General features: G+C 46.5%; 1 protein-coding gene across 1 annotated transcript in view; it reads right to left on the bottom strand.

Annotated features, from left to right (window-relative positions):
* LOC139369925 (copine-5-like) overlaps nucleotides 1-25,000 on the bottom strand; it is a 353,457-nt gene that overhangs the window by 51,855 nt on the left and 276,602 nt on the right. The window contains exons 12-15 of the mRNA XM_071109208.1: nucleotides 17,405-17,446; nucleotides 17,047-17,122; nucleotides 12,516-12,569; nucleotides 10,324-10,385 (exon numbers count right to left, since the gene is read on the bottom strand). Of these exons, the coding sequence (XP_070965309.1) occupies nucleotides 10,324-10,385; nucleotides 12,516-12,569; nucleotides 17,047-17,122; nucleotides 17,405-17,446 (234 nt within the window). The remainder of the gene's footprint in view (nucleotides 1-10,323; nucleotides 10,386-12,515; nucleotides 12,570-17,046; nucleotides 17,123-17,404; nucleotides 17,447-25,000) is intronic.

Here is a 25,000-nt window from a genome sequence, read left to right as displayed (position 1 = left end):
CCGGCTAGTAGCAGCGCCGTCACCCCGGTTTCCCAGGAACCCTGCTTATCTCCTCCTGAGCGCTACCATGGAGATTCCAGAACCTGCCGGGCCTTTCTCTCCCAGTGCTCACTCGTTTTCTTCATTCCTCTTGAACCGCTCGAAAATGGCATGCATTATTACGCTGGTGTCCCCCTCTCCATGCCACCCTGCTGTGGGACGACCAGTCCAAGTCTCTCCAGGTACTCATCGACTCAGGGGCCGATGTGAGTCTCATGGACGTTACCCTTGCGTCCGAGCTGGGCATCCCCACTCAACAGCTCTCCATTCCCATGGGTGTTAGAGCGCTGGACGGGTGCTGGACGGGTGCTGTATAGGCCAGGTCACCCACCAGACCACCCCAGTCAACACACGAGTCGCTGTCGGGGAACCACAGCGAAATGATCCAATTCCTGCTGGTTGAGTCTCTGCAGATTCCTGTGGTATTGGGATTCTCTTTGCTCCGGCAACACAATCCTTCCATTGACTGGGCTACTGGTGCCATTGTGGGCTGAAGCCCGTCCTGCCACACTCATTGCATGAAGTCAGTTCTTGCCTGACCCGGGACGTCTTCCTGGGGGCTTGGAAATCACTTCGGACCGAGCATCCTAGTTTGCTCTAACACAGAGACCCCATGAGACCTGACACTGGGGCTGACAGAGATCCCATGTCCAATAAGCAGCTCTGACACTGGGGCTGACAGAGACCCCATGTCCAATAAGCAGCTCTGACACGGGCTGACAGAGACCCCATGTCCAATAAGTAGCTCTGACACTGGGGCTGACAGAGACCCCATGAGACCTGACACTGGGGCTGACAGAGACCCCATGAGACCTGACACTGGGGCTGACAGAGACCCCATGAGACCTGACACTGGGGCTGACAGAGACCCCATGTCCAATAAGTAGCTCTGACACTGGGGGGTGACAGAGACCCCATGTCCAATAAGCAGCTCTGACACTGGGGGGTGACAGAGACCCCATGTCCAATAAGTAGCTCTGACACTGGGGGGGTGACAGAGACCCCATGTCCAATAAGCAGCTCTGACACTGGGGCTGACAGAGACCCCATGCCCAATAAGCAGCTCTGACACTGGGGCTGACAGAGATCCCATGAGACCTGACACTGGGGCTGACAGAGACCCCATGTCCAATAAGCAGCTCTGACACCTGGGCTGACAGAGACCCCATGTCCAATAAGCAGCTCTGACACTGGGGCTGACAGAGACCCCATGCCCAATAAGCAGCTCTGACACTGGGGCTGACAGAGATCCCATGAGACCTGACACTGGGGCTGACAGAGACCCCATGTCCAATAAGTAGCTCTGACACTGGGGCTGACAGAGACCCCATGTCCAATAAGCAGCTCTGACACTGGGGGGTGACCTCTTCACAGCTTAGAGAGCGTGTATAACTACAATCTGGCTGCTCCTGATTGGAGCTGGCGCTTAATCAATAAACTGTCATCCTCTCTGCACTCTGCACCTGCTTTCACTCGCTAGCACACCTAACACCCTATACCGCAACCTAAGATCCCTCCTTCAAACATTCACATAGGTAGGAAACAACACCTCCACTACACTTATCCTCAACACAGGGGCCTCACAAGGGTGCGTGCTCAGCCCCCTCCTGCGCTCCCTGTTCACCAATGATTGTGTGGCAACGGAGGCCTCCAACTCAATCATCAAGTTTGCAGACAAAACAACAGCAGTAGGCCTGATTACCAACAACGATGAGACAGCCTACAGGGAGGAGGTGAGGGTCCTGGTGGAGTGGTGCCACAATAACCTATCCCTCAACGTCAACAAAATGAAGGAGGTGATCGTGGACCTCAGGAGACAGCAGAGGGAACACGCCCCTATCAACAACGACGGGACCGCAGTGGAGAAGGTGAAAAGCTTTAAGTTCCTCGGCGTACACATCACTGACAATCTGAAATGGTTCACCCACACAAACAATGTGATGAAGAAGGCGCAACAGCACCTCTTCAACCTCAGGAGGCTGAAGACATTCTACAGATGCACCATTGAGAGCATCCTGTCGGACTGTATCACCGCCGGCAACTGCACTGCCCACAACCGCAGAGCTCACCAGATCATCAAGGACCTCAGCCACCCGAGCCACTGCCTGTTCACCCTGCTACCATCCAGAAGGTGAGGTCAGTACCGATGCATCAAAGCTGGGACATAGAGACTGAAGAACACCTTCTATCTCAAGGCCATCAGACTGTTAAATAGCCATCACTAGCCCACTTCCACCCGGTTACTCAACCCTGCACCTTAGAGGCTGCTGCCCTATTTACATAAGACTTGGAATCACTGGCCACTTTAATAATGGAACACTAGTCACTTTCATAGTGTTTACATACTGCTTTACTCATCTCATATATATATATATATATATATATATATATATACTGTATTCTATTCTACTGTATTTTAGACAATGCCATTGTTCATGCTAATATTTATATATTTCTTAATTCCATTATTTTACTTTAGATGTGTGTGTTTTGTTGCGTACTGTTAGATACTACTGCACTATTGGAGGAACTGTAGGAACACAAGCATTTCACTACACCCGCAATAACATCTGCTTAATATGTGTCTGCGACGAATAGAATTAGATTTGATTTGCTAGACATACACACACTCACCACTAGCCATTTGCAGGCTCAGGTGCTTACACACTTGCATTTTCACAATAATAGTTTATTTTGGGAGTATTTTATCTTTATTGAGATAGAAAGACACCAATAAGAGACAGATAGGTGGAGGATGGGTAGAGGATGGGTGGAGGATGGGTGAAGGATGGGTGGAGGATGCATGGAGGATAGGTAGAGGATGGGTGGAGGATGGGTAGAGGATGGGTGGAGGATGGGTAGAGGATGGGTGGAGGATGGGTGAAGGATGGGTGAATGATGGGTAGAGGATGGGTGGAGGATGGGTGAAGGATGGGTGGAGGATGGGTAGAGGATGGGTGGAGGATGGGTGAAGGATGGGTGGAGGATGCATGGAGGATAGGTAGAGGATGGGTGGAGGATGGGTAGAGGATGGGTGGAGGATGGGTAGAGGATGGGTAGAGATTGGGTGTGGGATGGGTAGAGGATGGGTGGAGGATGGGTGGAGGATAGGTAGAGGATGGGTAGAAGATGGGTAGAGGATGGGTGATGGGTGGAGGATAGGTAGAGGATGGGTGAACGATGGGTAGAGGATGGGTAGAGGATGGGTGAAGGATGGGTAGAGGATGGGTAGAGGATGGCTGGAGGATGGGTGGATGATGGTTGAAGGATGGGTAGAGGATGGGTAGAGAATGGGTAGAGGATGGGTGGAGGATGGTTGAAGGATGGGTAGAGGATGGGTGGAGGATGGGTAGAGGATGGGTGGAGGATGGCTGGAGGATGGCTGGAGGATGGCTGGAGGATGGGTGGAGATGGGTAGAGGATGGGTGGAGGATGGGTGGAGGATGGCTGGAGGATGGGTGGAGGATGGGTAGAGGATGGGTGGAGGATGGGTGGGTGGAGGATGGGTGAAGGATGGGTGGAGGATGGGTAGAGGATGGGTGGTGGATGGCTGTAGGAGGGGTTGAGGATGGTTGAAGGATAGGTGGAGGATGGGTAGAGGATGGGTAGAGAATGGGTAGAGGACGGGTGGAAGATTGGTGGAGGATGGGTAGAGGATGGGTGGAGGCTTGGTGGAGGATGGGTGGAGGATGGGTAGAGGATGGGTAGAGAATGGGTGGAGGATGGGTGGAGGATGGGTAGAGGATTGGTGGTGGATGGGTAGAGGATGTCTGGAGGATGGGTGGAGGATGGGTAGCAGATGGGTAGAGGATGGGTGGAGGATGGGTAGAGGATGGGTAGATGATGGGTAGAGGATGGGTGGAGGATGGGTGGAGGATGGGTGGAGGATGGGTAGAGGATGGGTAGAGGATGGGTAGAGGATGGGTGAAGGATGGGTGGAGGATGGGTGGAGGATGGGTAGAGGATGGGTGGAGGTTGGTTCGTCAGGCTCTCATGCCGGTTCTTCAGGCTCTCATGCCTCAGCCAGATCGCCAGCCTCCCCTGCTACAGCCGGCTCGTCGGGCTTTCACGCCCCAGCCGGCGTCAGGTTCCCGTGCATCAGCAAGGGTGACCGGTCCGCTCCTGATCCATGGGATTGTCCCTTTGGTTGGCATCCTGCGGCTGGAGCTGAACGCGCCGGGGAGGGGGTACCGGCCTCTAGTCACTCCGGCCTCTAGGTCACCAGGCTGCTCGTTAGGGCGCACACCTGTCACTGTCGTAACGAGCACTTGAGCGTCATCAGACTCACCTGGACTCCATCAATTCCCTGATTACCTACTCTATGTATGTCACTCCCTTTGGTTCTTCCCCAGGCGTCGCTGTTCCAGTGTCATGTCTGTGCGTTGTTCGTGTTTTGTATTGTGTTCTGTTTATTTATTAAAACTCTCACTCCCTGAACTTGCCTCCTGACTCTCAGCACACATCGTTACAGTCATGTACTGTGATCCTGAATGGAACGACCATTACAGTCAATGTGAATGATTTTGAGAGTGAGACAGAGAGAGCGAGAGACAGGGGGTGTGATAGAGAGGGAGAGAGAGAGAGTGAAACAGAAAGCGAGATAGAAATAGACAGGGGGTGTGATAGAGAGAGAGAGATCTCTGGGAAGAGTACCTTTTTCTGAAATTAAGTTATTCAGTTTGAAGTGTCTGCGTTGGCTTGGTTGGCATTCAATGATCTGAGTGGTTTTTAGAGGATTTGCCGTAGCCAGGAGCAACATTCTGATCTGCCTGATGATGACCTTAATAGACATTGGGTTTTCAATAAGTATCATTTTCATTGGCTGAATATCGTTTCGTAGATAGACCAATCCTACATCTCATCCTTGTATTTGTCTCAACTTTCATTCCCCAGAAAAGGTCAGATAATATTTCATCTTGTGAACGTGTCATTACTCCTGTTACAGCCCTTAGGCTGGGGGGGGGGGGGGGGGTGACCGACTGTCAACACACCCAAACTGAAGGGCTACCGGCTGTCAACACACCCAAACTGAAGGGCTACTGGCTGTCAACACACCCAAACTGAAGGGCTACTGGCTGTCAACACACCCAAACTGAAGGGCTACAGGCTGTCAACACACCCAAACTGAAGGGCTACCGGCTGTCAACACACCCAAACTGAAGGGCTACCGGCTGTCAACACACCCAAACTGAAGGGCTACCGGCTGTCAACACACCCAAACTGAAGGGTTACAGGCTGTCAACACACGAGCTGAAGGGCTACTGACTGTTAACACACTAAAGCTGAAGGGCTACTGACTGTCAACACACTAAAGCTGAAGGGCTACTGACCGTCAACACACCAAAGCTGAAGGGCTACTAACTGTCAACACACTAAAGCTGAAGGGCTACTGACTGTCAACACACTAAAGCTGAAGGGCTACTGACTGTCAACATACTAAAGCTGAAGGGCTACTTACTGTCAACACACCAACGCTGAAGGGCTACTCACCGTCAACACACCAAAGCTGAAGGGCTACTAACTGTCAACACACTAAAACTGAAGGGCTACTGACCGTCAACACACCAAAGCTGAAGGGCTACTGACTGTCAACACACTAAAGCTGAAGGGCTACTGACTGTCAACACACTAAAGCTGAAGGGCTACTGAACTTCAGCACATCAACGCTGAAGGGCTACTGACTGTCAACACACTAAAGCTGAAGGGCTACTGACCTTCAACACACCCAAGCTGAAGGGCTACTAACTGTCAACACACTAAAGCTGAAGGGCTACTGACTGTCAACATACTAAAGCTGAAGGGCTACTGACTGTTAACACACTAAAGCTGAAGGGCTACTGAGTGTCAACACACTAAAGCTGAAGGGCTACTGACTGTCAAACTACTAAAGCTGAAGGGCTACTGACTGTTAACACACCAACGCTAAAGGTCTAATGACTGTCAACACACTAAAGCTGAAGGGCTACTGATTGTCAACACACTAAATCTGAAGGGCTACTGACTGTCAACACACTAAAGCTGAAGGGCTACTGACTGTCAACACACCAAAGCTGAAGGGCTACTGACTGTCAACACACTAAAGCTGAAGGGATACTGACTGTCAACGCACTAAAGCTGAAGGGCTACTGACCGTCAACAAACCAAAGCTGAAGGGCTACTAACTGTCAACACACTAAAGCTGAAGGGCTACTAACCGTCAACACACCAAATTTGAAGGGCTACTGACTGTCAACACACTAAAGCTGAAGGGCTACTGACTGTCAACACACTAAAGCTGAAGGGCTACTGACTGTCAACATACTAAAGCTGAAGGGCTACTGACTGTCAACACACGAGCTGAAGGGCTACTGACTGTTAACACACCAAAGCTGAAGGGCTACTGACTGTCAACACACTAAAGCTGAAGGGCTACTGACTGTCAACACACCAACGCTGAAGGGCTACTGACCGTCAACACACCAAAGCTGAAGGGCTACTAACTGTCAACACACTAAAGCTGAAGGGCTACTGACCGTCAACACACCAAAGCTGAAGGGCTACTGACTGTCAACATACTAAAGCTGAAGGGCTACTGACTGTCAACACACCAACGCTGAAGGGCTACTGACTGTCAACACACTAAAGCTGAAGGGCTACTGACTGTCAACATACTAAAGCTGAAGGGCTACTGACTGTCAACACACCAAAGCTGAAGGGCTACTGACTGTCAACACACTAAAGCTGAAGGGCTACTGACTGTCAACACACTAAAGCTGAAGGGCTACTGACCGTCAACACACCAACGCTGAAGGGCTACTGACTGTCAACACATCAAAGCTGAAGGGCTACTGACCGTCAACACACCAACGCTGAAGGGCTACTGAATGTCAACACATCAAAGCTGAAGGGCTACTTACTGTCAACACACCAAATCTGAAGGGCTACTGACTGTCAACACACTAAAGCTGAAGGGATACTGACCGTCAACACACCAACGCTGAAGGGCTACTGACTGTCAACACTCTAAAGCTTAAGGGCTACTGACTGTCAACATACTAAAGCTGAAGGGCTACTGACTGTCAACACACGAGCTGAAGGGCTACTGACTGTTAACACACCAACGCTGAAGGGCTACTGACTGTCAACACACTAAAGCTGAAGGGCTACTGACTGTCAACACACCAACGCTGAAGGGCTACTGACCGTCAACACACCAAAGCTGAAGGGCTACTGACTGTCAACACACTAAAGCTGAAGGGCTACTGACCGTCAACACACCAAAGCTGAAGGGCTACTGACTGTCAACATACTAAAGCTGAAGGGCTACTGACTGTTAACACACCAACGCTGAAGGGCTACTGACTGTCAACACACTAAAGCTGAAGGGCTACTGACTGTCAACATACTAAAGCTGAAGGGCTACTGACTGTCAACACACCAAAGCTGAAGGGCTACTGACTGTCAACACACTAAAGCTGAAGGGCTACTGACTGTCAACACACTAAAGCTGAAGGGCTACTGACCGTCAACACACCAACGCTGAAGGGCTACTGACTGTCAACACATCAAAGCTGAAGGGCTACTGACCGTCAACACACCAACGCTGAAGGGCTACTGACTGTCAACACATCAAAGCTGAAGGGCTACTGACTGTCAGCACACCAAATCTGAAGGGCTACTGACTGTCAACACACTAAAGCTGAAGGGATACTGACCGTCAACACACCAACGCTGAAGGGCTACTGACTGTCAACACACTAAAGCTGAAGGGCTACTGACTGTCAACATACTAAAGCTGAAGGGCTACTGACTGTCAACACACGAGCTGAAGGGCTACTGACTGTTAACACACCAACGCTGAAGGGCTACTGACTGTCAACACACTAAAGCTGAAGGGCTACTGACTGTCAACACACCAACGCTGAAGGGCTACTGACCGTCAACACACCAAAGCTGAAGGGCTACTGACTGTCAACACACTAAAGCTGAAGGGCTACTGACTGTTAACACACCAACGCTGAAGGGCTACTGACTGTCAACACACTAAAGCTGAAGGGCTACTGACCGTCAACATACTAAAGCTGAAGGGCTACTGACTGTCAACACACCAAAGCTGAAGGGATACTGACTGTCAACACACTAAAGCTGAAGGGCTACTGACTGTCAACACACTAAAGCTGAAGGGCTACTGACCGTCAACACACCAACGCTGAAGGGCTACTGACTGTCAACACATCAAAGCTGAAGGGCTACTAACCGTCAACACACCAACGCTGAAGGGCTACTGACTGTCAACACACTAAAGCTGAAGGGCTACTGACCGTCAACACACCAACGCTGAAGGGCTACTTACTGTCAACACACTAAAGCTGAAGGGCTACTGACTGTCAACACACTAAAGCTGAAGGGTGTCAGTGAGTTCTGTCAACTCTGTCAAATCTGCTGCATCTGGAAATCCCTGAAACCTCTGAAATATCATCTCTCTGTCTGTGTCTCTCTGTCTGTGTCTCTCTGTCTGTGTCTCTGTCTGTATCTCTCTGTCTGTGTCTCTCTGTCTGTGTCTCTCTGTCTGTGTCTCTCTGTCTGTGTCTCTCTGTCTGTATCTCTCTGTCTGTGTCTCTCTGTCTGTGTCTCTCTGTCTGTGTCTCTCTGTCTGTGTCTCTCTGTCTGTGTCTCTCTGTCTGTGTCTCTCTGTCTGTGTCTCTCTGTCTGTATCTCTCTGTCTGTGTCTCTCTGTCTGTGTCTCTCTGTCTGTGTCTCTCTGTCTGTGTCTCTCTGTCTGTATCTCTCTGCCTGTGTCACTCTGTCTGTATCTCTCTGTCTGTATCTCTCTGTCTGTGTCTCTCTGTCTGCGACCCAAAACCATGGCAAAGATTGTCAATCTCAACACCTCCAAAGTAGTGCAACATTAAGATGATGATCCATCTGTTGTTTATATACTCGGCTGTGTAGATATAGACCTTTGCCAGGCTGTGTAGATATATAGGCTTTATGCCAGGCTGTGGCTGTGTAGATATAGGCTTTATTCCAGGCTGTGTAGATATAGGCTTTATGCCAGGCTGTGTAGATATATAGGCTTTATGCCAGGCTGTGTAGATATAGGCTTTATGCCAGGCTGTGTAGATATATAGGCTTTATTCCAGGCTGTGTAGATATAGGCTTTATACCAGGCTGTGTAGATATATAGGCTTTATGCCAGGCTGTGTAGATATATAGGCTTTATGCCAGGCTGTGTAGATATATAGGCTTTATTCCAGGCTGTGTAGATATAGGCTTTATGCCAGGCTGTGTAGATATATAGGCTTTATGTCAGGCTGTGTAGATATATAGGCTTTATGCCAGGCTGTGTAGATATAGGCTTTATGCCAGGCTGTGTAGATATAGGCTTTATGCCAGGCTGTGTAGATATATAGGCTTTATTCCAGGCTGTGTAGATATAGGCTTTATGCCAGGCTGTGTAGATATATAGGCTTTATTCCAGGCTGTGTAGATATAGGCTTTATGCCAGGCTGTGTAGATATATAGGCTTTATTCCAGGCTGTGTAGATATAGGCTTTATGCCAGGCTGTGTAGATATATAGGCTTTATTCCAGGCTGTGTAGATATAGGCTTTATGCCAGGCTGTGGCTGTGTAGATATAGGCTTTATGCCAGGCTGTGGCTGTGTAGATATATGCTTTATGCCAGGCTGTGTAGATATAGGCTTTATACCAGGCTGTGTAGATATATAGGCTTTATGCCAGGCTGTGTAGATATATAGGCTTTATGCCAGGCTGTGGCTGTGTAGATATAGGCTTTATGCCAGTCTGTGTAGATATAGGCTTTATGCCAGGCTGTGTAGATATATGCTTTATGCCAGGCTGTGGCTGTGTAGATATATAGGCTTTATGCCAGGCTGTGTAGATATAGGCTTTATACCAGGCTGTGTAGATATAGGCTTTATTCCAGGCTGTGATGTGAGATGCTGTGAGATGTGAGATGCTGTGAGACATAAGATGCTGTGTGAGACATAAGATGCTGTAAGATGCTGTGAGATGTAAGATGCTGTAAGATGTAAGATGCTGTAAGATGCTGTGAAATGTAAGATGCTGTAAGATGCTGTGAGATGTTAGATGCTGTAAGATGCTGTGAGATGTAAGATGCTGTGAGATGTAAGATGCTGTGAGACATAAGATGCTGTGTGAGACATAAAATGCTGTGAGATGTAAGATGCTGTGAGATGTAAGATGCTGTGAGATGTAAGATGGGAGCAGAGGGGAACACACACACACACACCCACACTGTATTCCCCTCTCCTCCCACTCACCCTCCCTTGATGTAGTCCAGGAATGTGCACTCTGATTCCACAGAGAAGGAGAGGAGGGTCACCTGGGAGAGAAAACACAAGACCTCAGTATCCATTCACATCCAGGTCCACACACACACACACACACACACACACACACACACACACGCACACACACACACACACACACACACACACACACACACACACACACACACACACACACACACACACACACACACACACACACACACACACACACACCACACACACACACACACCCACACACACACAGGCAGCATGTTCACTCAGACAGCTATGCTATCCAACCGGCTAATCACATCATACTCCTCGTCCTGAAACAAGACGTGGGCCTTTGCGCTAGCTAGCTACTGTCATCACTGACACGACTGATGAGTTCATTACTACAGAGAGACGAGAGAGAGAGAGAGAGAGAGAGCGAGAGAGAGAGATAGAGAGAGAGGGGAGAGGAGAGGAGAGGAGAGGAGAGGAGAGGAGAGGAGAGGAGAGGAGAGGAGAGGAGAGGAGAGGAGGAGGAGAGAGAGAGAGAGAGAGAGAGAGAGAGAGAGAGAAATTTAAGCGAGAGAACAGATTAGATGCATTTCTACAGCTCCGTTTGGGTTTATGGGAGAGAGAAGGTAAGAGAGAGAGATTGAGAAAGAGGGAGAAAGAGATTAGGAAAAAGGGATAGAGAGAGGATGAGATAGAGAGTTTGAGAAAGAGGGAGAGAGATCTTATGAAAAAGGGATAGAGAGATTAGGAAAAACGGATAGAGAGAGGATGAGATAGAGAGTTTGAGAAAGAGGGAGAGAGAGATTGTGAAAAAGGGATAGAGATGATGAAAAAGGGATAGAGAGAGAGAGATTGAGAAAGAGGGAGAGAGAGATTGTGAAAAAGCGATAGAGAGAGGAGAGAGAGAGAGATTGAGAAAGAGGGAGAAAGAGATTATGAAAAAGGGATAGAGATGATGAAAAAGGGATAGAGAGAGAGAGATTGAGAAAGAGGGAGAGAGAGATTGTGAAAAAGCGATAGAGAGAGGAGAGAGAGAGAGATTGAGAAAGAGGGAGAAAGAGATTATGAAAAAGGGATAGAGAGAGATTGAGAAAGAGGGAGAGAGAGATTATGAAAAAGGGATAGAGAGAGATTGAGAAAGAGGGAGAGAGAGATTATGAAAAAGGGATAGAGATGATGAAAAAGGGATAGAGAGAGAGAGATTGAGAAACAGAGAGAAAGACACAGAGCGGATGGGAACGTGGGAGCTGGCGCCTGTAATCAGTCACGGTAGCGAGCCGACATCACATAGCTGCTACACTACTCCCACACTCTGACCTCTCCTGGAGTGTGAGGAGACTTTCATATCCTTCCTTCCTTACTTCTTTCCTTCCTCTCTTCCGCTCCTTCCTCCCACGATTCTCTGCTGCTCTCTTTGTTCAAGAACACCTCTCTCGTTCAATCACTGCTCTAACTAAGTTTTATTTTCTTTACATCCTCTGAATTCCTTCACTCTACCCCCTTTCCTCCTCCGCCCTCGACTACCTCCCTCCATCTGTCATCACGCTAGCTGGCTGGCTCTTAGAACTCAGGGCTCTGCTCTGTGTGTTTCTCTGACAGAGATGGCAACTGTTGTCTAATGTCTATGGACAGATGCAGCGAACAGAGAAAAGTTTTCCTTTCCTTTCTCTTTCTACAGTTTTAATTAACAGGAAGGAGAGAGAGGCAGAGAGAGAGAGAGAGAGAGAGAGAGAGAGAGAGAGAGAGAGAGAGAAGAGATACCAGTTAATGAGACAAACTTGCCTGTGTTTGATATTCCTGCTAATTTCAACAGAGACTAGAGAAGAAAACCATCTAAGAAAGCTTTCATTATTATCATAATTAACGGAAGGAGAAGAAGAAGAACAGAGGAAAGGAGGCAGGGAGGAGACAGGAAGAGAGGGGGAAAGGGGGAGGAGACAAGAAGAGAGGGGAGGAGAGAAGAAGAGAGGGGAGGAGACAGGAAGAGAGGGGAGGAGACAAGAACAGAGGTAGGAGACAGGAAAAGTAGGGAGGAGACAGGAAGAGAGGGGAGGAGACAGGAAGAGTGGGGGAAAGGGGGAGGAGACAAGAAGAGAGGGGAGGAGACAGGAAGAGTGGGGGAAAGGGGGAGGAGACAAGAAGAGAGGGGAGGAGACAGGAAGAGAGGTGGAAAGGCTCACCGTTCCTGAATTCACATATTTCTTTTTCTTCAGTTTCTTTTTGATATTCACCACCTAAAAGAAGAAAATAAATGACTGAATTGGAGAGAAAGAATGAGCCATGATAGGCGGTTAATGATGGATTTAGAGGACTCTGTTGTCTGTGGTGGTTATGGAAGGGAATTCTCCTCACAGCAGGGGGCTGTTAGGAAGGAAAAAATTAGCAATTATGGAAGGAAGGAGCCAACGATGAGAAGTGTAGTACCAAATACCTCCTGTAGGGAGAAAGGCTGTTTCTCTGAAAGAGAGAGAGAGTGTGATACAAGTTCCATTGGTGTTCCATTGGTGTTGTGTCAAATAATAGGCTCCAGTTGACTGTGAAATGTACAGGCACGCTTATTTCTCTATAAGCCCTTTTGTCTAATTATCTCACTCTTTTCTCTCTCTCCCTCCCTCTCCGTCCCCTGACTGTTTTACACACATTTCCACTCCATTTCTCTCTCTCCATCTGTCTGTCTGTCTGTCCGTCCGCCCCTCCCTCCCTCCCTCCCTCCCTCCCTCCCTCCCTCCCTCCCTCCCTCCCTCCCTCCCTCCCTCCCTCCCCGTCCCCTGACTGTTTTACACACATTTCCACTCCATTTCTCTCTCTCCATCTGTCTGTCTGTCTGTCCGTCCGCTCCTCCCTCCCTCCCTCCCTCCCTCCCTCCCTCCCTCCCTCCCTCCCTCCCTCCCTCCCTCCGTTCGTCCGTCCGTCCGTCCGCCCCTCCCTCCCTCCCTCCCTCCCTCCCTCCCTCCCTCCCTAAGGAAAAGCCAATTTGACATTTGTTCAGTACATTGTTTATGTTAAGGAAATGTACAAGTCTGCTGTTAATGATAATGCAGAGGATTTTCCCAAGGTTACTGTTGGCGCATATCTCACGGTAGTTATTGGGGTCAAATTTGTCTCCACTTTTGTGGATTGGGGTGATCAGTCCTTGGTTCCAAATATTGGGGAAGTTACAAGATCTGAGGATGATGTTAAGGAGTTTAAGTATAGCCAAATGGAAATGTGGTCTGTATATTTTAAAAATTAATTTAGGATACCATCAACACCACAGGCCTTTTTGGATTGGAGGGTTTGTATTTTGTCCTGTAGTTCAGTCAATGTAATTCAAATCAAACCAAATCAAATTTTATTTGTCACATACACATGGTTAGCAGATGTTAATGCGAGTGTAGCGAAATGCTTGTGCTTCTAGTTCCGACAATGCAGTAATAACCAATTGGATGATCCAGTGGGTTCTGGTCTTTAATAGTTGATTCTAAGATTTGTATTTGATCATGTATATATTTTTGCTGTTTGTTCTTTGTTATAGAGCCAAAAAGATTGGAGAAGTGGTTTATCCATACATCTCTGTTTTGGAAAGATAACCCTACGTGTTGTTGTTTGTTTAGAGTTTTCCGATGTTCCCTGAAGTGGTTAGATTCTATGGATTCTTCAATTACATTCAGTTGATTTCTGACGTGCTGTTCCTTCTTTTTCTGTGGTGTATTTCTGTAATGTTTTAGTGATTCGCCATAGTGAAGCCGTAGACTCAGGTTTTCTGGGTTGGATAGTTTTTTTTGGGTTGGACAGGTTTCTCAATTTCTTTCTTAAGTTTTTGCATTCTTCATCAAACCATACATCATTGTTGTTCATTTTCTTAGGTTGTCTGCTTGAATTTTTTGGATTTGAAAGGGAATCTGAGAGGTCAAATATGCTGTTTAGGTTTTATAATGCCAGGTTCACTATTACAGTGAAACATTTTGTCCAGGAAGTTGTCTAGAAGGGAATGAATTTGTTGTCTCCTAAATGTTTTTGGTAGATTTCCACACCATTTTACTTTCATCTATAGCATGTCTTAATATTATTCAGTTCCTTTGGCTTTGACGACTCATGATGGAGCACAGCTTTGTTCAAGAAGAGTGTGATTTGCTGTGATCTGATTGGGGTGTCAGTGAACTGACCGTGAACACTCGAAGAGACTCTGGGTTGAGGTCAGTGACAAAGTAGTCTACAGTACTGCTACCAGGAGATGAGCTATATGTGTACCTACCATAGGAGTCCCCTTAAAGCCTACCATTGACTATGTACATACCCAGCGTGCGACACAGCTGCAGGAGTTGTGTCTAGGGGTGCATCCATCTCAGGATGGAAAGTTGGTGGTTGAAGACATCCCTCGAGTGGTGTGGGGGCTGTGCTTTGGCAAAGTGGGTGGGGATATATCCTGCCTGTTTGGCCCTGTCCGGGGGTATCATCGGATGGGGCCATCATCGGATGGGGCCACAGTGTCTCCTGACCCCTCCTGTCTCAGCCTCCAGTATTTATGCTGCAGTAGTTTATGTGTCGGGGGGCTAGGGTCTGTCTGTTATATCTGGAGAATTTCTCCTGTCTTATCCGGTGTTCTGTGTGAATTTAAGTATGCTCTCTCTAATTCTCTCTTTCTCTTTCTCTCTCTGAGGATCTGAGCCCCAGGACCATGCCTTAGGACTACCTGGCCTGATGACTCCTTGCTGTCCCCAGTCCACCTGCTCATGCTGTGGCTCCAGTTTCAACTGTTCTGCCTGCGGCTATGGAACCCTGACCTGTTCACCGGACGTGCAACCTTGTCTCAGACCTGCTGTTTTCAACTCTAGAGACAGCAGGAGCGGTAGAGATACTCTGAATGATCGGCTATGAAAAGCCAACTGACGTTTACTCCTGAGGTGCTGACCTGTTGAACCCTCTACAACCACTGTGATTATTATTATTCGACCCTGCGGGTCATTTATGAACATTTGAACATCTTGGCCATGTTCTGTTATAATCTCCACCCGGCACAGCCAGAAGAGGACTGGCCACCCCTCAGAGCCTGGTTCCTCTCTAGGTTTCTTCCTAGGTTCCTGCCTTTCTAGGGAGGTTTTCCTAGCCACCGTGCTTCTACACCTGCCTTGCTTGCTGTTTGGGGTTTTAGGCAGGGTTTCTGTACAGCACTTTGAGATATCAGCTGATGTAAGAAGGGCTATATAAATACATTTGATTTGACATGAGGTTAATGCTGTCCCCTCCAGGTCGGTGTTTGTCCCCCTGTGTGCTGAGGGTGTCAAGATCTTGTCCAGTTCTGGCATTTAGGTCGCCACAGACATGTCCCTGGGCCTGGAAATTGTTGATCTCCCCCTCTAGGATGGAGAAGCTGTCATCGTTAAAGTATGGGGATTCTATTGGGGAGATATAGGTAGCACACAAGGATGTTTTTCTCTGTTGAAATCATTTCCTTATTCATTTCTAGCCAGATGTAAAATGTTCCTGTTTTGACTAATTTGTGGGCTAGGTCTGCTTTATACCAAATTAGCATTAGCGTGAGTCTCTTCCCGTTTCACACCTGGTAGTTTGGTGGATGGGACTACCAGCTCTCTGTAACCTAGAGGGCAACCAGTGGGTCCGTCTCCTCTATACCAGGTTTCTTGTAGGATGACAATGTCTGTATTTCCAATTTCTTTGGTGAAGTTCGGGTTCCTGCTCTTTAAGCCAAAGGCAGATGACCTCTGAACTTGTTCATTCCAGGATCAGACAGTAAAAGCTTTGTTAGCTGAGCTTGATTGAGCTTTCCCGTTGCCATAGAACCAATAGAATAGTTACACAAGTGAAAACCCCCACCCATCTGTCAGACTAAAGCAATCCTGAAAAAGTATTTGAGAGATTTAAAATCGTATTTGAAGCCAGGTCTGACGGATGGAAGCCAGGGTTGGAGATGAACAGGACAGGACAGGTTGCATCATGTCTAACAGAGGTGTAGTGGAGGTAGCGATTATCTGTCCCTGAGACCTGAAGACTGCTCATAGCTCCCCGTCATTATCATTATTATAAGCCCAGGAGTAGGTTTCGTCTGAGTCAGCGAACCACTGATCCAAGACAGCATTAGTTATTGCACAATTAGTCTAGCAAGGGACACAGGCAAACAATATTCTCCTGAAGTTTCAGGGGCCACCATAAAGAATCCAAGTTTAAAGAGGAAAACCCTCCTTCTCTCTGCAGACACAGACAAAAGCTGCCTGGTCTCATTAGTATCCCCTTTATCACTGTGAGGCAGGGAAGTGACAGGCAACTAAATGGAGAGAAGGCAATCGGGTTGACACGCAGGCATCACAGAGACGCAGAGACTTGCTGATGCACAAACTAAAGAAGCTTCCTGTCACTGTTCCTGTCACTCCGCCAGGTAATGACTAATGATGAACGCCATGCACAGTGTGTGTGTGTGTGTGTGTGTGTGTGTGTGTGTGTGTGTGTGTGTGTGTGTGTGTATTCTAATTGTGTTTTCCCTGTGTTTCTATCCGGAGGAATAGTTTTCCATTAATGCCCCCCCCCCGCGCGCTCTTGTCTGGATTGGATTTGTTTAACCATGGTAATCACCTGGAAGCCAACGTGCAACATTCCTAAACTTCGATCTGAGAGAGAAGGCAGCATGGATTTAAAACAATTGATATTTCATCAGTGAGTGAGTTGACTCCCCAACAGAGCTGATTAAAAAACGGTAAGAAAGGAAGAGAGAGTCACCTCATAGACGTTGAACTGGCTCTGGCCTCGAGCTAGCTCCCGGTAACTAGTGGTGAACTCCCCTATGAAGTCATGGCTGACAGAGAGAGAAGGAGAGAGGATGGGAGAGAGGACAGAGGAGAGGAGAGAGGAGAGAGGAGAGAGGAGAGAGGAGAGAGGAGAGAGGAGAGAGGAGAGAGGAGAGAGGAGAGGGTGGTAAAAACAGAACTTTAACCACTGTAAAGCGCATTTCAATAACATCAATAACATAATCATATATAATGTTGTACTAATTTGTTGGTGACCATGGTGCACAAGTTGAATGTTGCACATGGCTGCACCTCAATATTTTGGCTGCACCTTGACTAAATACACTCACCTGCCATCGCGGTCCCAGTCGTACACCTCCACCTTGATCGTCCTGGAACGACAGAAAGCACACACCAACAGATAGATGTCACTGAAGCATCCCTTGACCAAGGATGTCATAGACCAGAGACTCAAACATGTGACTTTAGTTTACAGTAAAACCACACTCAATGAGCTGTATTCCGCCATAAGCAAACAGGAAACCGCTCACCCAGAGGCGGCGCTCCTAGTAGCCGGGGACTTCAATGCAGGGAAACTTAAATCCGTTTTATCAGCACGTTAAATGTGCAACCAGAGGGGAAAAAAACTCTAGACCACCTGTACTCCACACACAGAGATGCGTACAAAGCTCTCCCTCGCCCTCCATTTGGCAAATCTGACCATAATTCTATCCTCCTGATTCCTGCTTACAAGCAACAATGTAAAGCAGGAAGCACCAGTGACTCGATCAATACAAAAGTGGTCAGATGAAGCAGATGCTAAGCTACAGGACTGTTTTGCTATCACAGACTGGAATATGTTCCAGGATTCTTCCGATGGCATTGAGCAGTACACCACATCTGTCATTGGCTTCATCAATAAGTGCATCGATGACGTCGTTCCAACAGTGACCGTACGTACATACCCCAACCAGAAGCCATGGATTACAGGCAACATTCGCACTGAGCTAAAGCTGCCGCTTTCAAGGAGTGGGACTCTAACCCGGAAGCTTTTAAGAAATCCCGCTATGACCTCCGACGAACCATGAAAGTGTCAATACAGGACTAAGATGGAATCGTACTACACTCTGGGGCTTGTCGCATGTGGCATGGCTTGCAAACCATTACAGACCACAAAGGGAAGCACAGCAGAGAGCTGCCCAGTGAGATGAGCTAAACTACTTCTGTGCTCGCTTAGGTAACCTAAGGTAACCTGCCTAAATGACTACCGACCCATTATCCCAGAAACCCTAGACCCACTTGCATACCGCCCTAACAGATCCACAGATAATGTAATCTCTATTACACTCCACACTTCCCTTTCCCACCTGGACAAAAGGAACACCTATGTGAGAATGCTATTCATTAACTACAGCTCAGCGTTCAACACTATACTGCCCTCAAAGCTCATCAATAAGCTAAGGACCCTGGGACTAAACATCTCCCTCTGCAACTGTATCCTGTACTTCCTGACGGGCCGACCCCAGGTGGTAAGGGTAGGTAAAACACATCCGACACGCTGATCCTCAACATGGGGGCCGCACAGGGGTTTGTGCTCAGTCCCCTCCTGTACTCCCTGTTCACTCATGACTGCATGACCAGGCATGACTCCAACACCATCATTAAGTTTGCTGATGACACAACAGTGGTAGGCCTGATCACCGACATCGACAAGACAGCCTATAGGGAGGAGGTCAGTGACCTGGCCATGTGGTGCAACAACCTCTCCCTCAACGTGATCAATACAAGGAGATGATTGTGGACTACAGGAAAAAGAGGACCAAGCATGCCCCCATTCTCATCAACAGGGCTGTAGTGGAGCAGGTTGAGAGCATCAAGTTCCTTGGTGTCCACATCACCCAACAAACTATCATAGTCCAAGCACACCAAGATAGTCGTGAAGAGGGCACGACAAAACCTATTCCCCCTTAGGAGACTGAAAAGATTGGGCATTGGTCCTCAGATCCTCAAAAGGTTCTACAGCTGCACCATCGAGAGCATCCTGACTGGATGCATCACTGCCTGGTATGGCAACTACTCTGCTTCCGACCACAAGGCACTACAGAGGAAAGTGCGTACGACTCAGTACATTGCTGGCGCAAAGCTTCCGGCCGTCCAAAACCTCTATACCAGGCGGTGTCAGAGGAAGACCCAAAAAACTGTCAAAGAATCCAGCCACCCTAGTCATAGACTGTTCTCTCTGCTACCACACGGCAAGCGGTACCGGAGCACCAAGTCTAGGTTCAAGAGTCTTCTAAACAGCTTCTACCCCCCAAGCCATAAGACTCCTCAACATCTAATCAAATGGCAACTCAGACTATTTACATTCCCCCCCGTTTACACTGCTGCTCCTCTCTGTTGTATCTGTGCATAGTCACTTTAATAACTCTACCTACATGTACATAGTCACTTTAATAACTCTACCTACATGTACATAGTCACTTTAATAACTCTACCTACATGTGCATAGTCACTTTAATAACTCTACCCACATGTACATAGTCACTTTAATAACTCTACTTACATGTACATAGTCACTTTAATAACTCTACCTACATGTACATAGCCACTTTAATAACTCTACCTACATGTACATAGTACCTCAATTACCTCGACTAACTGGTGCCCCCACACATTGACTCTGTACCGGTACCCCCCTGTATATAGTCTAGCTATTTCCAGTGCCCCCCCCTCCCCCCTCTTTACACCACTGCTACTCTCTGTTGTTATCATCTATGCATAGTCACTTTAATAACTCTCCCCACATGTACATATTACCTCAACTAACCGGTGCCCCCACACATTGACTCTGTACCGGTACCCCCTGCATATAGCCCCGCTATTGTTATTTTATTGCTGCTCTTTAATTACTTGTTACTTTTATTTCTTATTCTTACTCATATTATTATTATTTTTGTTAACTGCGTTGTTGGTCAGGGGCTGATAAGTCATTATTTTACTGTAAGGTCTACTATACCTGTTGCATTCGGCGCATGTGACTAATACAATTTGATTTGAGTTAAATCAATATCTGCATTGAGAAACAACACAGACAGATGCTATAGATGGGTTGTGAAAACGATGCACACGTATAGCAGCGGCAGATGGCCGTGTGTTGTTGTGATTCTGGATGGTCAGATAGCTAGCAACAATGGACCTGCCATGTGGGGAATCGTAAGTGACTTGGTTCAGGTCGTTGTATCTTGTTATTGATGTTTTTACTTGTGACATCTATGCTAATATGGCGAAAATTAGCTAGCTAGCTAACAAAACAACTGAAACTATGTATTTGACAGACAACAAGTGCTCATTTTGAAAATGTATTTACGTTTTCAATAAAACACTTGGATAGGAAATATAGTTTATATCTAAGCCAACCTCGTCTGTTTCCCCACACATCGGTTTTGTTGCTAAACAACCCACCCATCTATGCTAACTATTTCTCCAGTTAATACCTATAGCAGCTATTTTTTTTTCTCCAGTTAATACCTATAGCAGCTATTTCTCCAGTTAATATCTACAGCAGTTATTTCTCCAGTTAATATCTATAGCAGCTATTTCTCCAGTTAATACCTATAGCAGCTATTTCTCCAGTTAATATCTATAGCAGTTATTTCTCCAGTTAATACCTATAGCAGCTATTTCTCCAGTTAATACCTATAGCAGCTATTTCTCCAGTTAATACCTATAGCAGCTATTTCTCCAGTTAATACCTATAGCAGCTATTTCTCCAGTTAATACCTATAGCAGCTATTTCTCCAGTTAATATCTACAGCAGTTATTTCTCCAGTTAATATCTATAGCAGCTATTTCTCCAGTTAATACCTATAGCAGCTATTTCTCCAGTTAATACCTATAGCAGCTATTTCTCCAGTTAATATCTATAGCAGCTATTTCTCCAGTTAATACCTATAGCAGCTATTTCTCCAGTTAATACCTATAGCAGCTATTTCTCCAGTTAATACCTATAGCAGCTATTTCTACAGTTAATACCTATAGCAGCTATTTCTACAGTTAATACCTATAGCAGCTATTTCTACAGTTAATACCTATAGCAGCTATTTCTCCAGTTAATACCTATAGCAGCTATTTCTCCAGTTAACACCTATAGCAGCTATTTCTCCAGTTAATACCTATAGCAGCTATTTCTCCAGTTAATATCTACAGCAGCTATTTCTCCAGTTAATATCTATAGCAGCTATTTCTCCAGTTAATACCTATAGCAGCTATTTCTACAGTTAATACCTATAGCAGCTATTTCTACAGTTAATACCTATAGCAGCTATTTCTCCAGTTAATACCTATAGCAGCTATTTATCCAGTTAACACCTATAGCAGCTATTTCTCCAGTTAATACCTATAGCAGCTATTTCTCCAGTTAATACCTATAGCAGCTATTTCTCCAGTTACTACCTATAGCAGCTATTTCTCCAGTTAATACCTATAGCAGCTATTTCTCCAGTTAATACCTATAGCAGCTATTTCTCCAGTTAATACCTATAGCAGCTATTTCTCCAGTTAATACCTATAGCAGCTATTTCTCCAGTTGGGGTTGATATACACTAAATACCCGGGTGAAGACAGCTCGTTGGCGAAATGTTGTTAAATAAATGATTGAATTGGAGCAGCTAGAACAGGCAGCTTGTCCTTTTCACAGGCTAGACACTAACATGGTACTTACTGTAGGCTCCAAACTATTAACACAACGAACCACCATCTGTCTTTTGTTATTCCCAACATATGGCAACCAAGAAACGTTTTGTCCCTGGTTATTATTTATTTCTAAGGACATTAATGTATTACAATGTATGAGTTGTTTTGCACGGGTGTTCAGATTAGACGGCCGGGGTTGTGACCTGATAGCCTGATAGCCTTTTAAGTACCACGCATACCTGCAACGGTGTGTGATTGGGTTCAAGCTACCGTCAATCAATCAGCTGAAAGGAGGAACATGTCCTGAGGCGGTGATGTGTGTTTGGTGTTTTTATTCCCCTCTCCCCACCTTCCCTAAATAAACAGGTCTCTGTAATAATAAGACTCAGTGAGCCCCAGTAGCTAACCGATGCTGTTTCATTTCAAGGCCTGGTGCTTCTAGCGTTTTACTCCTCAACACAGAATGACTATACAACAGCAATCATTAGAGCACTTTATAGGAAAACCAAATTAGGATCTGATGGTGATCCTGAAGAAGAGATTACATGTCTGATAACAACATGTTTTCACAGTGGATTTATCCAGTTTGCATCTGAAAGAGGATTTATCCAGTTTAGATCTGAAAGAGGATTTATCCAGTTTGTAGATGAGAGGATTTATCCAGTTTGTATCTGAAAGAGGATTTATCCAGTTTGCATCTGAAAGAGGATTTATCCAGTTTGCATCTGAAAGAGGATTTATCCAGTTTGCATCTGAAAGAGGATTTATCCAGTTTGAAGATGAAAGAGGATTTATCCAGTTTGTAGATGAAAGAGGATTTATCCAGTTTGCATCTGAAAGAGGATGTATCCAGTTTGCATCTGAAAGAGGATTTATCCAGTTTGCATCTGAAAGAGGATTTATCCAGTTTGCATCTGAAAGAGGATTTATCCAGTTTGCATCTGAAAGAGGATTTATCCAGTTTGCATCTGAAAGAGGATTTATCCAGTTTGCATCTGAAAGAGGATTTATCCAGTTTGTAGATGAAAGAGGATTTATCCAGTTTGCAGATGAAAGAGGATTTATCCAGTTTGCTGAAATGAGTCAGTGGAGGTGCAATAGCCATCACATTAACATGTAATACAGCTCTATCCACAAGCATGTGTAATGGATTTGAATCAATTTGAATGGATTTTCACAGTATTTTAATACAGTCTGTGGCAGTTAGAAACTGAGATAAAGTTTCAACCTGAAAATGGTTGGTAGAGACTTTATATCTGTGAAAACCAGACTCAGATACCTGCAGATATTCTCAGAAGAGGAAGGATCAACTTATATCTAAGAAAAGTACAAATTCCTCTGTAAAAAGTAAACGGCAGAGAATGTTAAAAATACACTGCGTCACATATTCCCCATAGCAGATGGGGGGGTGACATTTCACAAACACAACGTGGCTGAGAGTTTTCTGACAACTGACAAAACTTTCCAAACGTTCCTTCATCCTCCTCTCGTCTTCATCGTCTCGCCCCTCTCACCCAGCACCCGCCATGACACCAACACAGACAAGACTTAGACATCAGACACAAAAAGAGGCACACCTCAAATATTCCTTCCCTCGCCCCCTGTCCCTCTCTCTCTTCCTCCCGCCTCTGCCTGAAGTGGCCGTATGTTCTTTTGAGCTTATCTTCAAGGTTGTAAGCCTTGTCCCCTGTGGAGCTATCACCCAAGAAGTTTGTTTGTGTGTGTGTGTGTTATGTCAGCGAGGTACATGACATACACCATGCCCTGAAGGGCCTGTCAATCGTACTCTCTTTGAACCGACCCACAAACAGAAACTGACTTGTCGGTTTGTACCCTGGACCACATTCAGTTGAACTTCAAAATAATGTTGTCTGTCAGCGTTGATAGTCAAACCAGGCAGGGTTTCCTACAATCATCTCCTGTAAGACCCTTATGTTGTCTCTCTCTTCAAGGTATATTTCCTAACATCCTTTTAGAGGTTGATTTAAATAAACATCTGTCTCCTTTACTAATAACCAAACACATCACCAGAGAGCAAGAAGGAGTTGAAGAGCTATTAAGATAGTGAAAAACAATGACACCACTTCAGTCCTAATTTCATGGTTGTGTTTGTGATCTCTCATCTGGGACAGAAATAGTAGCAGTGACTCACTCAGACAGATTAGGAACGACTACCAAGCTAATGAGGAAAACGGACCGCCTCTCCTCTCCTCTCCTCTCCTCTCCTCTCCTCTCCTCTCCTCTCCTCTCCTCTCCTCTCCTCTCCTCTCCTCTCCTCTCCTCTCCTCTCCTGTCCTCTCCTCTCCTCTCCTCTCCTCTCCTCTCCTCTCCTTTCCTCTCCTCTCCTCTCCTCTCCTCTCCTCTCCTCTCCTGTCCTCTCCTCTCCTCTCCTCTCCTCTCCTCTCCTTTCCTCTCCTCTCCTCTCCTCTCCTCTCCTCTCTTCTCCTCAGCACACTTATTCACAAAGAGCTATTTACCCGTAAGGTGAAGTGCCTGCCATGTGCATCAGGTCACAGCGTGATGTCATGTTCCTCTGTTGGAAAACTAAAGGTACCACATGAGAACACAGAGAGTGTCTGGGCTTTGCGCCAAACACACTGACTGGCTGATAGATTGACTGACTGACTGACTGACTGACTGACAGAGTAACTGACTGACTGACAGACTAACTGACTGACTGACTGACTGACTGACTGACAGACAGACTAACTGATAGACTGACTGACTGACTGACTGACTGACTGACTGACAGACAGACAGACTAACTGACTAACTGACTGACAGACTAATATACTAACTGACTAACTGACTAACTGACTAACTGATAGACCAACTGACTGACTGCCTGCCTGACTGATAGACCAACTGACTGACTGCCTGACTGCCTGACAGACTAACTGACTGACTGATAGTCCCACCTGACTGACTGATAGACTGACTGAATGATTGATAGACTGACTGACTTCCTGACTGACTAACTGACTGACTGACTAACTGACTGCCTGACTGACTAACTGACTAACTGACTGACTAACTGACTGACTGCCTGACTAACTGACTGACTGACTGACTAACTGACTGACTGACTGACTGATGAGATCAGCCATTAAAGGACAAAGGGTATCTACACGCTACATTAATTCATTAGTCTGTCAGTTCTGTTGTGTCTGACTCCCTGTCTACAAATCACAGCCTGAAACACAGCTTTCCTGAAACACGTCTCAATCCCCTGTGTCTGATTGGTTCTGACAGGG

The sequence above is a fragment of the Oncorhynchus clarkii genome, chromosome 17, assembly GCF_045791955.1.
Source record: "Oncorhynchus clarkii lewisi isolate Uvic-CL-2024 chromosome 17, UVic_Ocla_1.0, whole genome shotgun sequence".
Classification (NCBI taxonomy): domain Eukaryota; kingdom Metazoa; phylum Chordata; class Actinopteri; order Salmoniformes; family Salmonidae; genus Oncorhynchus; species Oncorhynchus clarkii.
Note: the sequence above shows the minus strand (reverse complement) of the source record. Positions and strands in the feature narration are given on the sequence as shown.